The sequence below is a fragment of the Perna viridis genome, chromosome 10 (assembly GCF_037379345.1).
Source record: "Perna viridis isolate PV_CMFRI_1.1 ecotype Kerala chromosome 10, ASM3737934v1, whole genome shotgun sequence".
Classification (NCBI taxonomy): Eukaryota; Metazoa; Mollusca; class Bivalvia; order Mytilida; family Mytilidae; genus Perna; species Perna viridis.
In genome coordinates, this window is record NC_142454.1 from 32796416 (window position 1) to 32814079 (window position 17664).

General features: G+C 33.0%; 1 protein-coding gene across 1 annotated transcript in view; it reads left to right on the forward strand.

Annotated features, from left to right (window-relative positions):
• Positions 1 to 16565, forward strand: part of LOC148605452 (gem-associated protein 5-like) — a 144558-nt gene extending 127993 nt beyond the window's left edge. The window contains exons 21-27 of the mRNA XM_088551128.1: positions 3556 to 3675; positions 4037 to 4247; positions 5412 to 5547; positions 6591 to 6793; positions 11478 to 11640; positions 12217 to 13649; positions 14322 to 16565. Coding sequence (XP_088407254.1) covers positions 3556 to 3675; positions 4037 to 4247; positions 5412 to 5547; positions 6591 to 6793; positions 11478 to 11640; positions 12217 to 13649; positions 14322 to 14513 — 2458 coding nt within the window. The 3' untranslated portion in view covers positions 14514 to 16565. The remainder of the gene's footprint in view (positions 1 to 3555; positions 3676 to 4036; positions 4248 to 5411; positions 5548 to 6590; positions 6794 to 11477; positions 11641 to 12216; positions 13650 to 14321) is intronic.
• Positions 16566 to 17664: the final 1099 nt, after the last annotated feature.

A 17664-nucleotide genomic window follows, 5' to 3' on the forward strand; every position in this document is an offset into this window, starting at 1 on the left:
GTGATGGTTTCATGACTTGAGGCCTGTCCATGGCAAAGGGCTTTCTGTATTTTGCATCCCCCATTAACATTTGTAGATAACTAATTCTGATTTTTTTATGTGAAGGTTATTCAAAACTCATGTTTATATACGTGGCAAACAATTTAAATCATAAAAATAAGATGCCGCTCATTTTAAATTTTAAAAATCTCAAATTAAATTCTCTTACTGAAATATTTATCTTTATGGTATCTGCAATGGATTGTTGTAAATTGGGAATTCCAACTCTGAACACCTGCATTTGCTGAACAAAATTTATTCAAAACTTTTTGTACAAACATATTCTCCTACATTGATTATCATGGTACCAGTTTTGAACCAGGAAATGTAATAAATCAAGAGTCATCAATCATCATGGTATTATATCCTTGTATCACTAGTCTAGATTCAAAGGATGAGGTACATTTACTGGTGAAAATGCCCCTCCTTCTATTTTTGTAAAACTTGATGTTAGAATAGAAGCAAACTTTTATTTGCTGAACAAAAGTATTAAACCTTGAGTTTGTTAGGTTATAATTATTTACAAATTATTTGTACTGCATATTTGGGTCACAATCCGTGGGAGATAAAGCCACTGTTCTTAAATCTGCATAACAAATAAGTACGTTACCCTTTTAATTGGAAATACATGTGTCTGAGCCTAAGTTGACCCAAAAAATCTTTTGACATTATTAGGAATTTTTTTTAGTCATAATTATGAAGATTTAGCAGGTTTCCAGTGGCACAATCATTGCATTTTTAACTACTATCTATTTGCCATTACTCATGAAGAATTAGCTAAAAGAAAAAGGAATAGTTATGGTGAAATGCAACAAATGCACCATCCTATAACCCTATTTTGATAGTAAATACAGAGAACACTAAAAGGTCTTTGACAAGTGTAAACACACCTTTCTAGTAAGCTCTGAAAGGCCCCAACGAAAAAGCAATAAAATCGATGGTAACAGAACAATGACACATCCTCAAAATTAACAAGAGTCAAATAATAACAGGAGGACACATTAATGACCAAGATCTCCTGACTATGCATAGGCACATCTCTATAATGGGGTTAAACTAGTTTAATATGGCCTTAAGTATCCCCATTAAATGTGTGGTAAAAAATGAACTGAAATAATAAGCAAACACACCATAAAATTCACTCATTAATACATCTTCATGGAATACCTCAACAAGGAGCTTTTAATATGGTAATGTTTTTGTGTTACATGAAGTTCTGAACAAAAATGCAGATTGGTTATATTCCATTACCATGTTTAAAAATTCGAACTTGAAGGGGCCAAAAGCACAACTATGTGTACCTTATCCTTTCTTACATGTTTTTATCATAATTATGTTACCAGTTCTGTTATCTAGCTCTGATTGACAACTGACTTTCTAAGTTTATATCAAAACATGGTCAAAATATTCATTTTAGTCATTAATGCAAATATTACAAGGCCTATATATATAGTCCATCAAGGTCGTTTGAACAATCTGGTACCTACTCCATGCAATCTGTAACATAAAAAGCTTGAAGGCAATACTATTAAAACTTTGCACAGTGATATTATTTAGATATTGAAGATGTGCACATTCTTTTTTTGGAGAAGTTTGCAAATATTTTTCCTACATTGAAATTTCCTTTTCATTTGGAACTGCATTTCGTGGTTTACCAAACCCACGACAACCATGAAAATTGGTATCATGTGAACAGTTATACTTTCACAGTTTTAGTCTTTTTACACATTGAACTATTTGTCCTTTTTCAAACCTGCGATGATGGTTTCTAGGAATATATTAATTTGACTGATTCAGGGTCAATTTTCAATGGAAATGGTTGTTATATTAACTTCTGTAAATGTATTTTCTCAGATTCGGTCAAGTGAGCATATTGGCGGGTATCAATATCCGTGGTTTAAAAAAATTATTAGCATTATAAAGCGTTAAAAATCCATTTTCTTGGTACATGTACTATTATTCACTGTTTTCTGTCCACCGAAAAATTTGTGAAAATTAAAATGATAACAATATACCACAATTCAGTATAAGTCCACTTTAGAATCATGCAGAGATTGATTTGTCCATTATTTATCTTTATAGTGTAAATACACAAATTTCTTCCAATTAGTCAGGCTTATGTGCTTGTCTCAAGTGTCATGTGAAATTCCTTGCCTCATCAGAGATTGCGATAAACTTCCTGTTTGAGGTGTCGTAATAAAGCGTTCATGACATTTTGTTAATACAAAACAATGAATAGGATGTTTGAACTTTGCACAAAGTTAATTTTTACACAGCCAAATGTGCCACATATGATAATCATATGGTGCTTGATTCATATGATAATCATATGGTAATCATATGATGTTGAACATATGATAGTCATATGATTATCATATGATTCTCATATGGTAATTTTGGCTTAAAAACATATGACAATCACATATTTGTGAAAAACATATGATAATGATGCGATAATCATATGTATACCAAATATATGATTATCATATGGTGCTTGATTTATATGATAATCATATGATGCAAACCATATGATTCTCGTGTGGCACATTTGCCGGTGTAAAGTAAGAATAGAATCAATCACTGCAGGAAACTACAAGACAACAAAAATTCAGACAGTTTGGCCCTTACGTAAGATTTCAATGTCCTCTAATTCGTCATAGCCTTGTTAGAGAACTTGAAATCTTACCTTTTGGTGTCTGAGATTTCTCCGTCTTGTTTTTAGTGATGTTAGATTTTTGCTATTTCTTTATTTATAGAAAAAGTGTTTAAGATGTAGAAATCAAACACTGCAGTCTTTTGAGGTCTGGAAATTATGTAGGAAAAAAAATTAGAACATAAAAAGCCCTAACTTGATGTGTTAATAATAATTTCATACATTTTTGAAGCACTTTAAATGTTAATTATGGACATAAAGTTGAAAAGGTCTTGACAATGCTATAAATCCCAGACATACAAATATTAAATTAGTCAATAATTTTGTTTTATGGGCAATGTTTTTAAATTTATTCTTTTCTAAACTTGAAAAAGGTGTATGATTAGAAGAGTAATCCTTTTACTTGTTTTCAATTCTGTCACATCAAGTGTGAAAGCTTAAGTTTTTTTCTAGTTGCTATTGAAAATTTTATAAATTTTATGGACTTTACCTCACCATCATAAGATCTTTAATACCAGTTGTTTTAAAAGCATTATGAATATTAATACAATTTATTACCTTGATGAAATGGTGTATTTTATGATGATGGCACTTGAAGATTTTAAGTTCCTTCTCAGAAACACTTGTCTGTGTGCAAGATTTGGTTGGGTGCATGATGAAATTGGTGTTATTCAAATACACCTAGTACCAATTTTGGAAGATTTTATGTCTTTTGTTGTCCTTGAAATTTAATTTACCGTAAAATGCTTACTTCCTTATTGAACAATTTCAACCCTTCGAAACTGCCATACATTATATTATATTCAACATAACTGACAAAAATTGAATACTTAAATCTTAAAATGTATTTCGTTTTATTTCAGGGAAGCAATAGCATTAGCTAAAGTGAGGTTATCTCCCTTTGACCCTGTGTTAGAAGATTTGTACACATTATGGGCACAACAGCTGACGAAGGATGGCAATTATGAACAGGCTGCAAAATGGTAGGGAATAAACAAGTCTGTAACATCACAACTCGTGTTCTCTTGCCCCTTTTGGGGCAGGGGCATCAAGTTTTATTCTCCTCTGTCTGTACTGAAGTCTGTCTTGGACATTTTTGTCATCTAAAACTTGAACACCTTCTGGGAAATGATATCTCTATGACTACACTTTTATACCCCCTGCAGACAATGTTTTGGGAATTTGGTTTTTCATGTCTTTTAATGTCTAAATTGAGGAGACATCACACAGTAAAATCAGGATTTGTACCACCAAAACATTTTAATATAATTTAACCATAGATTATGCATAAATACATTCCTAGATTGTCAGAATTAATGAGTTGTTTACATTTTGCATTTTCAGTCACCTAGCTATGAGACAAGTTCAAGATGCTGCTAATCTCCTGGCAAGAAGGTACAATCAGTCTAGTCTTAGATCAGCTTCACATGTGTGTTTGATAGCTAAGGATAAACAGCAGGGTTTAGTCTATGCTCAAAAAGTTGTACAGCAATGCCTTTTACAGAATATGTGGAAAGAGGCCTATAGTTTTCTTAAGGAGGACAGTAACCTTCAGGTATAGTAGTTTAGTAGCAGTCTTTATAAAAATTAGGTGGGAGGGGATTCGTGCATATCAAAAACCACCAAATTCTCTTTTGTTTCTAATTCAGAAACCATTACAGACCACAAATCCAGTCCTTGTCATTGGCTGTTACACTCTCGAAATGAGAATTATATAAACTGTGTTTGTAATGTGCACTTTGCAAGAGTTATCATTCCTGATTTGGTTTGATTTTGTTGTTTTTAGGGGAGATGAATGTATGGTTTTGTCCATACTAAATACTGGAATGACAATTGATACCTAAAAATATAGCATACATAAACTAAAAAAGCATAATTTGTTCAGTCAGTTTTTCTACACCATGAACCACCTATACCATAGGCATTGTCTGAATTTTATATGGAAAAGGTAGGCCTAGAATAAGGGACATAACTCTAAAAATCAGTGATATGTTTGTATCATATTCAATATTACAAAAGCCTTTCAAGCTTTCATTTGAAACAGAAGGAAATCAGTCCAAAATAGTTCGATGCTTACATGAGATTGAATGCTGAATACAAACTTTCCAGTGATTTGTAAGAGTTCTGTCTCTTACCCTAAGTCTACCTCTTTAAATGGTAGGCATGAGGTACCAATGCATTCTATCCTTTCTCTTGTCAATAAAATTTCTAAAGTGTACATGGTATTGAACTGATATCATATTAAACATTTCCAAGAAGCAGCTTTTTTTTCTTCTCAACTACTCTTCTGAAATTACCTATAATCATGAAGTGATAATCATATTTTATTTCTTCTGTGTATTGTAAACACATCTTGGGTTTCATTGTAGTGAATTTGGCTTGATCTCAGGAGGTCATTAGTTCTATCCCTTACCGAGTCATACCAAAGACTTTGAAATTTTAACATTTTTAAAGTTATTCCTTCCCCCCAACTGTGCAGCATGTCAGGGATTGAGTGATGATTGGTGTCAGAGTCAGAATCTTGTTCCCAGTGGGGAGATTTGCTGCATGCAGGCTGTGACCTAGCACAATGTAATCTGGCTTGGTGTGTTGGGACTAGTACAAAGTAGGGTCTGTTCAGTTGATCAACATTATCATCATGAATGCTTGAAAAATCTGCCATAGAATGTCTAACCTTAACATGCTCTATCAATCAATCAATCAATTTATTGTATTGCAGCTTCTGTCAGCTGTGACTGCCATGCATGAGTTATTGGCTGTAGAGATCACCAAATGTAGTGATGACTTGATTACCATTAACCCAGAGAATCTCACTGACTGGTCAGAGAAGTTACAGGTCACACCAGCCCTTCCTGGTGAGTTGAACTGTGAAGCAGCAATTTTTGCATTGTGACTAATACCCACTCTATTCCTAGTAGGCATTACACCTTAAATGATAAAATTCATGATACAGGCTTACAAGAGTAATCAAGTGAACCAAGATTCTAGCAGAATTCAAAAGAATGTAATCCTGGGACAAAGACCAGTCATGGGAAACAGACAAACACAACAAAGAACATTAAGTAACTAAAATAAAAGCTAAAGTAAATGAGCAACTCTGACTCCACAAAAACCTGCTAGCACGGACCAGGTGCACAGTGTTTAATGAATACAATGAAAATTTAATTCAAATCATTTATTAGGGCCCCATCACACTTCGACTCCATCTCAAGGAATATTTAAAAGTATTGATGAAGTAATCCAACAATATACAAAATAGTTAAAAAGAGATACATTTAAGGGGAACTAAAAATAATATCTTGGTTTTCAATCTTGTGACCTGTTTTCTCCTTTGAAGGTGCTTCATATATTTTTATTTCCATATAAATAAAATAACTCATCTCTATCTCTATTTGGAGAAGTAAAAAGAAGCAAAGAAATGTTTCTCTCCGTCATCAGTTTTCATGAGAACCAAGCAATTAAATGCTTGAATCTGAAAGAATGAAGTAAAATTGAAAAATAATGAATCATGATAATAAAAAAACATGTGAATTTTATATTGTGGGCTCATAGTTTAAGGTCTTTTAAAGAGGAATGGGCAGTTCTTATGTCTTCAAAATATCTGACTATGCAGAGAAGCCAGTTTACAAAAGAAAGATGGGGAAAAATGAGTTATCTCCCTTTGATGATGAAATTGCAATGCGTTTCATATAATTTGTACCTTGAATTACTGACACTTAACAAAGAAATGAATGCCATTTGTGCATTCAGATATCATTTGTTAATACAGTTCCATGGAAAGACTTTTTTTTCAGCATTATTCACCCACTGCCTGATACTTACTGAGAATAGCACTTAACTTTGAATTACTTATACTTACACAAACTCCTTAAGATCTAAATAACAAATATGCTTTCAGACTTCATATTGGATCCTGATGAAAATGATCCTATATCACCATGGCAACCAACTATAGTTGAAGGACATACATTTCCTCATCATGTGTTGCGGACTTGGTACTGTAACCTCGGAATTACCATGGATACCAGCAGTCTAGAGGAAATGTATAAATCACTTAGTGTGTTGCATGCTGGGAGACAAGCACAGACCGAATTACCACAGGTATTCTTTGAAGATAATTTAAAATCTTAAAATCTTTTAAATGCTCCAAACCATATAGAAGCTGAGGCAGTGTTGAACACTTAACTGTTAGAAGTCATGTTTTTTAAATCATTTTCAAGATGTCTTTAGATATTTCATTTCCAGACAAATATTGTTACACAGATATTATATTATAAAATGAGGCTGGGTTGTGACTTAAACTGTTTGGAACTAGGGACCAAAAATGCTCTTTCCTGATTTCCCTGTGAATCATTTCAATTTTGAACAGTTGCCTTGTTACTTTTTAGTTATCTCCCATAACCTTTTACCTGGAAAAGAAATCAGTTGCTTTAATCATTGCATTTTATTTTGTTTAAGGTACCTTATACTTTTAGTAGATAGATTTTCATAAATATGACATTGAATGAACGTACTGTTAAATTTTAAGATAAAAAACATAGGCCACCAAACTTCATTTCGAAATAATTGAGTCTAAATATGGGCAATATTAAAGTTGTGTAAGAAATTTTCACAGTTTCAAGTGCTTACTATTAAAAAGCTGGTAGATAAAATTTTTTTTAAAATTTTATTATGAACACTTATCCGATATTATGTCATATTTCAAAAAGAAAATATTTTTCTTGTAATATTATTCTATTCTATAGTATAGAGTTATTAAATGCGTTGGATGCAATAGACCAGAATATTTGTCCTTTGGTACTGAGAATGATCATTGTGTTCTATTGCACGAGGCCAATGGGACAAATATTCTGGTCTATTGCAACCAACCCATTTAATACCTGTTTTATGACCTAATTTGTCTATGAGATATAATAAAGAATGGAAATGGGGAATATGTCAAAGAGACAACCATGCGACCAGGAATAGGAAATTGACCGCTCCATGTTTACGAATTGGCATACAAGAGTCACATCTACGTTTTTACACACAAGTTTTTTGTGTGTAAATTCCAATTCAATTAAGTGCTTAAAAAAAGTTCAACCAATCAAAAGGCTTAGATAAAGATCATTATGGAGTCAGTGCAATAGACTCCTCAAGGAGACTATTGCACTGTGCAATAGATTGCCCTGTCCTGAATAAATTTTGAAAATAGAGAAAAATATATCTATTTTTAATAAACAAGATAAAACCTTATAATTAGGTAATAAAACATTTTATTGCCAAATATCTCACACTTGGAAGAGGATTTATAAAATTAACATTGTAAATTTGTCATAAAGTTTATGCCAAAAAATCTTTCGGAATAATGACCAAAAATTTTTTGCTCCTTTTCAAGCACTTTTTGCTCTGTGAAAATACATGAATCTGTAGGATTTTGCAAGTTGACAGAAAAGAAGGTATGATCTACCTTAAGAGCTAATGGTGCTTTCTTTTAATTTAATACACTAAAAAAAAACTGCCTAAGACTGCCTTATATGATACATGTAGGTCCATGCTTACTGAGTTCAGTCTTTTCAAAGGTTCAGTTTTTATTTTCAGGACATTCAGTCCTGGGATGACTTACTATTTGGGATAATTTTCAGGACCGAACCAAGTTTTACGGTCCATTTTGACCTGAATCAAGAATTACTAATATTGGAAATTTTCTGGACTTCCATTCAGGCGTTACAGATATTTTTACCAGTCCTGTCACATTTTTACCTGTGATATCATATGGTCCGACAAACCTTCAGAAAGACTGAATCTTATCAAAAAATTTTTTAAAACATATATTTCAGTTAAGCTTAACAATGCTGAATTTGTTCTATTCCAATGAGAGGGAAAGGTTCCCCCATTTTAAGTCATATGAGGACTAATTGATTATATTTTATTATTTGAAATAATATTTAGTTTTTAGATTATGAAATGTTTTTGTTTTCTTTGTTAAACCTAATGTGAAACTACACATTTTATATTTTTATATAGGGTCTGTAGTGTTCCCTGCAAATCGTTACGGGAGGGCATAGGAGCTTTCCCTTTTGGATAAGTTGTATAACTTCCCTGCCAATCTGATGGGTTTTATAAGCACTCTACCCTTTTCTGTCAACTTTCCCAGAATACCGGTAGTTGTAAATGCTTGCATGATTTGCCTTCTAATTCATGGCCTGAATATAGCTGAAATATTGCTTGGGTGTTAAACCCCAACGAACGAACAAAAACGATCTAATTCATCCATTTATTATCTGGAATTCCCTGTACTTTCCAGAAGCTGTAGGGAATTCTATATAGCTGTATTAAAACAAAAAAAATAAAAAAATGGTCATAAAAAATGACTTTTCCATACTGTAATCCTCATTTTTGTATTGGAAAAACAATTATTTCAAAAACATATTGATATAAATATAGTGTAACATAATAATGCTGTATTAAATGTCAGCACAACACGCCATTTGGTCATACAACTTGAGCATGCATACCATGTACATAAAGTATTCCACACATAAATCTTTACAACTTCCATTGAAACAACATCATAATGGAAAATTGTCTACTTTTATAATGTTAATAGGACTTTTCTGCACTATTGATATGCCGTATCATCGTCACCTTAAGTCTATTTATAGACTTACTTTAATGTTTATGGCTTTGTATTTCCAGTAAAATTCCATTGCTTCTCATTTTTGTAGACTTGTTTTATTTCACGATCTGGCTATATAATTGGTAGAACATTAAGGTTATCCCAGTAGGATGCACTACTTTCCTGTTAATGTTACATGAAACTGTCCATTTGACAAGGTTTTGAAATTGTTTTTATTCCAAGAACAAAAATAAAATTAAGCAATGTTTTATGATTTCACAAGGCACTAAACGTAACTGAAATCTTTATAATTTAAATCATTACTATTCTAACATGCCCTATATTTAATTTATGAATCATCTTTCCATCATAAGGTACTAGAGTTGATCTCTGCCACACATTAAGGCCTAATAGAATGAATTAGTAGATTCTCATTCACTCTTGCCACTGAAAAATCAGGATTTTTTTTGTGTGTCCTTTTCTAGTGTTGAGATACTTTAGTATACAAATCTTTCATTTTTTAGTGACTAAAAGATATTTCTTCTCTGAAACTGATGTAGCTATGGATTTAGAAAAAATCTATACTTCACATAAGATGAAATATGCCTAGCAAATGCCTGGTAAGAAATGAAAAATAAATCCTCCCACCTGCCCCATATTTTTTGTGAAGGTTGGATGAGAATCTACCATTTAAGTGTACTTGGCCAAATGAACCAAATGTTAAGAAGGTTAGTACCAAATACAAGCAACAAGAAATTGGTTCAAGATTTAAAGACTTGTTCTTTAATATGATTCTCAAACAAAACTTCACTTTGAAATATCCTGCAATGTTGGAAAATTAATTCTACAACACTGTGGGGAAGTGTTTGTATCTTTGTGGCAGTATCTGTTACTTTTGTTCATTTGTTCAGAATAGTTCTTTTATCCAGATACTGCTCTTTCACATTGGGTCTTAGATATATCATTCAAAGGGAAATAACTTCCAAGCCAAACAGACTGGTTGCCTGTCCAATGTGGAGTAGGAAGATCAAAATATGTTTTTATTTCTTAGAAAAAAAGCTATCTTTACCTGAATGAACTGTGAAAAAAATACAAAAAAATGAGTTTTCTATAGTTCAATACAGAACTGTTCTCCTTAATGAGCCAGGGAACCAGACTGTCTGGTTGTGAAAAGTTCTGAGAACCAGTAACTGGGAAAAAGGGTTTTTTTTTGTCACCAATTGTTTTCCTCTTAGTTGTATATTTATTCCTATACTCTCTGTCAGTCTTGGTGGTATCATGGTGACATGTTCACGTGAATTGTGGGAGGCTATGATTTGTTACTATTTTTTCCATCACAGTTTTTTCAGCATTGAGCAACTACTTGTCACAATGGCTTGAAATTTTAACACACTCTTATTGTAGATATACTATATAGTGGCATCCTTTTTAGTAGATATGCTATGTAGTGGCATCCTTTTTAGTAGATATGTTATATAGTGGCATCCTTTTTAGTAGATATGTTATATAGTGGCATCCTTTTTAGTAGATATGTTATATAGTGGCATCCTTTTTAGTAGATATGTTATATAGTGGCATCCTTTTTTGGGAAAATTTGACAACTAATTCCTGTTTACCAAGGACTTTGTTTATTTTCCTTATATCGTGATTAGAAATGTGGGGGTATCACTGTAGTGAGCCATTGCTCATTGATTTGTTGTTATAAATACTTTTACAGAAGTGTATACACCTTACCCTATATGTGCTTTTAATATTGCTATCAAAGCCCTTATTAAGCCTGTTTATTGTCTTTGCCTGTTTTTGTGTGGCAGAGCACAGTTTTCTTAGTTTATTTCAGATCCTAGTACTGATCAGGTTCAACATTGTACAAGGTGTCCTTCATATGCCTTCTGATGGGTGTTTTTTGCAGTCTTGACTATCTTTATGGATCTTGCACGACCGCCCCTTACAGGGATTGTGATAGTAGATGTCTGTTAGTAGTTGAAGATAGCGAAGCCCAAATTTCAGGACACCTAACTGAAGAACTCGGTCAGAGTATGTCGTACTGGTGGCTGGGCTGCTCTGTTGACTCTCTGGCCTACTCCCAGGCCCCACATGGGTCCGAGAGCATTTCCCCACTCTATGTGGGAGTACATCAAGATGTAGAATGTTCATTTGCCTGCTCACAAAACTTCTTATATATTTCAGATCCTTGTACAGATCAGTATAGATTTGGTGCTCTGTATGCTTTCATTACTGATGTCAGAGACCCCAATGGCTATCTCCCACCTACTAAAGGCAGTTAGTAGTCTACATGAGGCAGGACATGTCCAGGTGATGGAAATTCTCCTCAAACTATTTCTTCCTCAAGGTAAGCTGATAGGATGCAAAATTTTGTGTTGTGAAATGAGTGATTAAAAAAATTTGTGGTGCATGAGATTGTTTTTTTTTTTTGTTTTTTGTTTTTTTCTTTTTAAAAAATTTTTTTATTATTTTTTTTTCTTTTTTTTTTAGTTTGTAGGATATTGAACTCAAAGAAATTTTGCAAAACAAAACAAAAATGATATCAGTTATTTATAGTATTTCTACCTGATTCAATATCCTATGAAAGTATTGTAAAATAAAATTAGTTAATTCAGTCGGGAATTAATTCAAATATGAGGTGATCATTTTAATCAAATTGCTTCATATTTTTACCAACTTTAGGATCACATTACAAAAATATATTTTCCTTGCAAGTTAAGGTAATTGACTAAGATCCTTCATAACTTTAAAACAGAACGCTTTAAAATTTCAATATTTGTGATGTCCCAAGTTCAGAAACAAGCTGGGCCCTTTTTGACAACATTTATCTATTGAGAACCAATTACTATGCTTTCAGGAAACCACCTGCCTTCATGAGTCTTTAATCTGTATTGGACAGTCATATTTCTAATCTATTTTGCAGGTCCAAAATACATGCTGAAACTGCAGCAAGAAACCACAGCAATGAGAGTTGTAATAAGTATGGAGAATAATATAGATTTTGATACTTCAAAAATGCATACCATCAAACGGTATATGTCTGAACTAAAGGACGAGGATTCTGTTTCAAATGGCGGCTTAAGATGCAGAGAGCTTGATTGTCTACGAGCTTATTACTTTGTGGCTATTTTAAGTTATTTGAGATCAAATTTAGGGAAAAAAGAAGAGGAAAGTGATGACATATCACTGGAAAGTGAAAGTAAAAGATTAGAAAACCTAAGTTTAGGAACAGAAAAAGGTAGTGAAGTTTCTGAAATTGTACAAAATATTGTTCAAGTTGAACCTCAAACTCAAACTGACCAAAATGGCAATAAAAAGTCTTTAGAATCAGCCTCTGTTGAAGATCAAGAGGAAGTGAAATCAAGGGAGACAATTGATTTATATTCTCCTGTTAGTGAAGGATCTGTTGTAAATCCTACTAATGTTCAAAACGAGAATAAAACAATGACAAGTCCTAGTACATGTAGTTCTGGGGCTGAAAATTCTGAGAAAACAGAATCTCAAGCAAATGCTCAACAGTCAGAAAATCTGAAAGGTGAGATGCCTTTACAGACAAAATCAGATCAGAAATCGCCTTCTGGAAAAGATGTGAGACCAAAAGTATTTGCCTTTATGACTTTTCAGGCACCTGATTATTGTCTGAGTGTTTCAAAGCTGTCACATATTGCAAGAGGCTTGTTGTGGGACATTCAAGGGAAGCGGTATGCATTGACAGAAACTTTAGGTTATATATATAAAGGGATTTCACAACTGCTTCTTGATTTAAAACCAAGCTCAATTTCACCTTCTCCTTCTCAACTGGAGGTCAACCAACAAAACACGGCTGAAAATTTGCCGAGTGATATCAACCGTCAAATGTCATCAGAGAGTAGCTATGAAGCAATGTCTTCTAGATCCTCAGTTAGTTCACTGCCAGGTATCCATCCACCTGTTTTAAGCAAAAAACGTCATTTTAGTGAACCTGCCCTGCAGCATGGTGATAGATTAGACCTCGTTCAGCGGTCAATTTCCTCCAGTGGTCAAGCTAGTCTTGAAGCAATGTCTGCTCATCATGGAAGCATTGAGCAAGACATTGTTGAAGAATCTGATTTGTACATGATGTCATCTGATTGGTTGATCAAATCTAGAAAAATCTTGTGGGAGGATGAACCTCATCATCCATTAGCAGCAATGCATCCTGGGAAGGGGAATTTAACCAGTATCATCAACCCAAACAAGTATATCAATGTGCCAGATGAATGGTACAATATGCCTGCTGATCAAAAGTATACAATGAAATATGTTACCATGGAAATTCTCAAGGAAGAACAAGAATATATGATGCAGGAATTGAAAAATGGTCCAGATGCCATACAGGTAAGCATTGCAGCCAGTTGGATAGATTTGTTATTATAAAGTTTTAAAAATAGGTATTTCATTATCATTGAACCAACTAAAAATAACTTCTTGTGACCGAGCCTGCCTTATCTCTTCTGAAGCCCATAACCCATTTTCATCACTTTATCAAAAAATATAAACAAAAATTTAACTCCCTGATCATTTTTTTTAATGTATTTTGGGTGCTGTGGAAAATCAACTGTGTATTCCTGAGCGGGAGTAAACATTTGCTACTTCATGTTATTGACAATGAAGACCTAGTTAAATGTAAATGCATACCTTTACTTCAGTAATCATGAATGATTGTTGAAAAGCAGTCTTGGTGTAAAGCTTCTGTTCATTGTGTACAGTCAAAAATATTTGCAAAAAGAAAATGGCCAAACAAACACAAAAAGGTTGTTTTATACCGACAAAAATAACACCATTATTATAGTATTCTTAAATATAGGATAACTAACATAAATATTTATGTCATCTGTGTCGTCTGTGCAAGACCCAAAAAGATACAAGGATTTTAAACAACTTAATTGTTAGTGATAAGAAAAAAGAACGTTTATAGCAAATCACATCAAATGCACATTGAAGGAACGTACTACCCAAATCCAAAACATTAGTACAATGTATTTATTCCTTATTTTATTTTGCTTTTAGACACCGTTTCCAAACCCGATGGATGCTGTCAAACTTTTGCTTGAGATGTGTGGCAAGAGTAAGACATTGACAGAGAATGAGCGCCACATGTTTGCTGAGAAAATTGTCACCTGGTCCATGAAGTATGCCGTTTCCTCCCAACAAAAGGACTCGATCATAGACCACATGCATCAAGCATTAACTCATCAGTGAAAATATTGTTATTGTGTCTGTATCATGTTTATATTATTTTTTTCCCTAAGTTTGTGTTGCCTATGTTAAAGACTGTGACAAATAGGGCATGTAAGGTTGTTTTTCCCTTCTGAAGTCACATGGAATAAGTCTTTGATTGAAGAACCATTCTCAGTATTTTATCTGAATAGAAGTTTTCAAAACTATGTATCAGTTTGTGAACATGAAAACAAATTCAATTTCAAAACATTATACATAGTTTAACACTTACAAACTAACCTACTGTCTCTAGTCTTTTCTGAATTGCTGAGTTAAACAGAATTTGATAAAATTGAAATATGTATGATAAGATTTAAGGAATGTTGCTATCTTAAATGTACATTTACTGCAGATAAATACAGGTACAATTATCACCTGATCTTTTCAAGGAAGATTTTTAGCTTTGATTAATTTTCATCAATGAAACTTTACAAGGATGTGGAGCTTTATGCAGTGGTGACCAATTTATATGAGTGCAAAGCATTTTTATACCCCCGCTTATTACCCCAAAAAAGGATTAAAGTCACTTTGTTCCTCTGTCAGTCGTAGGGCACATCCGTCTTTTACAGTTCTGTAGACGGTAATGTTTTAATTGTTGTATTGTTTTTACATAATGACTGGAATCTTGTCTTCCCATTCCAAGCTCCTCACTTTTCTACTTCCTGTTTTCAGCGCAATTTTTTTTAGGTGATGCATAATGGAAATTTTCGTAACAGATTTCTCAACCTCATTTGGAGTGAATGCTTAGATATTTGGTATATTGTTTTTGCATGGTGACTTGTATCATGTCTACCCCTTCCAGGCTCCAAGCAAACCATAGGACTGATTTTTACAGAAATAGTGTGGGGATATTCTTAGCATGATGTAATGTGCGACATCTTATTATTGATGTAAATGTAAAGACTTGATTTGACATTGATAGTTGTTGAATGTTTACATAAACCCATGATGCCAGTGAATTTTGTTCCTGTTAAAAAGATTTTTTTGCTGGAAATTATATAAGACAATGTTGAGTTTTAACTGTAAAAATGCATTGAAAGTATATCATACCTGTCAACCTCTTCAAACAGCTCTTGTGGGAGATCCCTCCCCCCAATTATTTTGGTTATAAATTCAATTATTGTGTTTTTCCGCAGAAAATCTAGTAACTTCCACAAATCTGATATTTCTATGTGGGAAATTCTATCTTTTTTTCATTGATTTAGTAGGAGTCTGGAGCTTAACATGGGAGAGTTAACAGGTATGGCATATTTACAGATGTTTTACTCATGTACTGACTAAAAGCATGTACTGTAAAAGTACTACTGTTCGTGGGGTTCCATTTTTAGTTGATTTCGAGGGTAAGGTAAACCACAAAAATTTGATTCCAAACACAAAGGATTACTTACTTTAAATTGCATGACAGGATCTTCAAAACCATGAATTCAAAAATCCATGAACTTGTGCTTTCCCTCTTAACCATGAAATTTGATACCCACTAATATAAGTACTTTCACAGTATCATTTTTTTATGGTGAAATCACATATATTACATTGTTCTGAAATTGCCAGAATGTCATTGGCTTCAAATCAAAATTCTGGCTAACTACTTATAAAGACAATAGCAAACAATTTGATATACACAAATTTGGATAAAACCAGCAGTGGAAATGCTTAGCACAGCCTTTCCTTTAATTTTTCCTGTGGTTCTAAACCTTATCAGTATACCTGATTTATGATAAGACAGTGGATTATTTTCTGTATACAAATTTTAAGTAACAACAATTTCAGAGAGAATATTTGGAACCAATAATCATGATGTATTCCGTCATGGTAATCATGGTTTTGTTGTTACCTAGTTGTTATTGTTTTGTTTGTCTGTCTGTCTGTGTCATTTTTATACTGTTAAGTGCCATTATAACCATATTTGTTAATTCATTAACGATGAAAGTGTCTTTTTAAACCTGTTTACGACAGAATGTATACATGTTATTGTTGTTAATGCTTATTTGTTGTGATAAATAATGGCTGAAAATAAATTGGCTGATTTTGTAATTACTCTTTATATGTTTACATATATATCCACTCAAAAATACTGAAGCATCATAAATGGAAGGACAATTCAGAGATATTACAGTGTTCTTGGATTCTACTTTTCCCTCACTCAGGGCAAGTGTAATTAAGGTGTTGGAAAGTTATATTTTCCCTTTAGCATATCACAGATTCGTGAAAATATTATTCCCTTTAGCAAGTAGAAAATACAAAATTTTGATGGATTTGGAAAGCAGACTTCAACTGTAGAAAAGTTAATCGTTAATTGGAGATAGCCCATGGAAAACTAATCTTTTCAAAAATCCAAGAAGACTTATTTTAAAATCCAAGTACACGGCCTAAATGTAAAAACAGGAAACAGATTATCTATATACCCATTGTAGCAAACAGAATAAAACGAAGTTTCATGTGTTATTGTGCTAGGTACACCCTCCCCCAGACAGGAAGTTGATATTGGACAGCAACCAAAGCTGTTTACAACATATGCCCCATCTATATAAGGCCAAATATGAAATCAATCCATCCATTTGGAACTTAGAAGTTTGTGATGAAATTTTACTCTTTCATTCCATGCAGTGGAATTAATGGTAATTTCCCACAAAACAGGAAGTTGATATGGACAAGAACCAAAAATCGCTACATTGTATGCCCAAGCAATATAAAGCCACACACCAAATTTGAAATCAATCAATGGGAGCCAAAATAAATGTGAAGGAAGGACAAGTTGATTCCAATATACCACTCACTCGTTGAGTGAGCGTTCTATTTTCCTCAGCTGAATTCTAAGAATAATATTAATGGAGTAAAGTAACAAATTGTCAAAAATCAGAACTGATTTACTGATTTACATCAACCTTTCTAATAATATGTGTGCTGATTCATTAGTGTTTCATGGCAAAATAAAAAAAAAAAGACTTGAAGTTACAGGACCTTTTCTCCATAGTAAAATTTGCAACACGTATACAAAACCTCTATTAAGTCAGATTTCTGTATGGTAGAAATTTTACTTCTGAGCAATTACAAGCTTCGGGATGGTATGATTTTTTGTGTATTATTTACATGATCTTACTATACATCATCTATAAAAGCCTTGTAGTTAAAT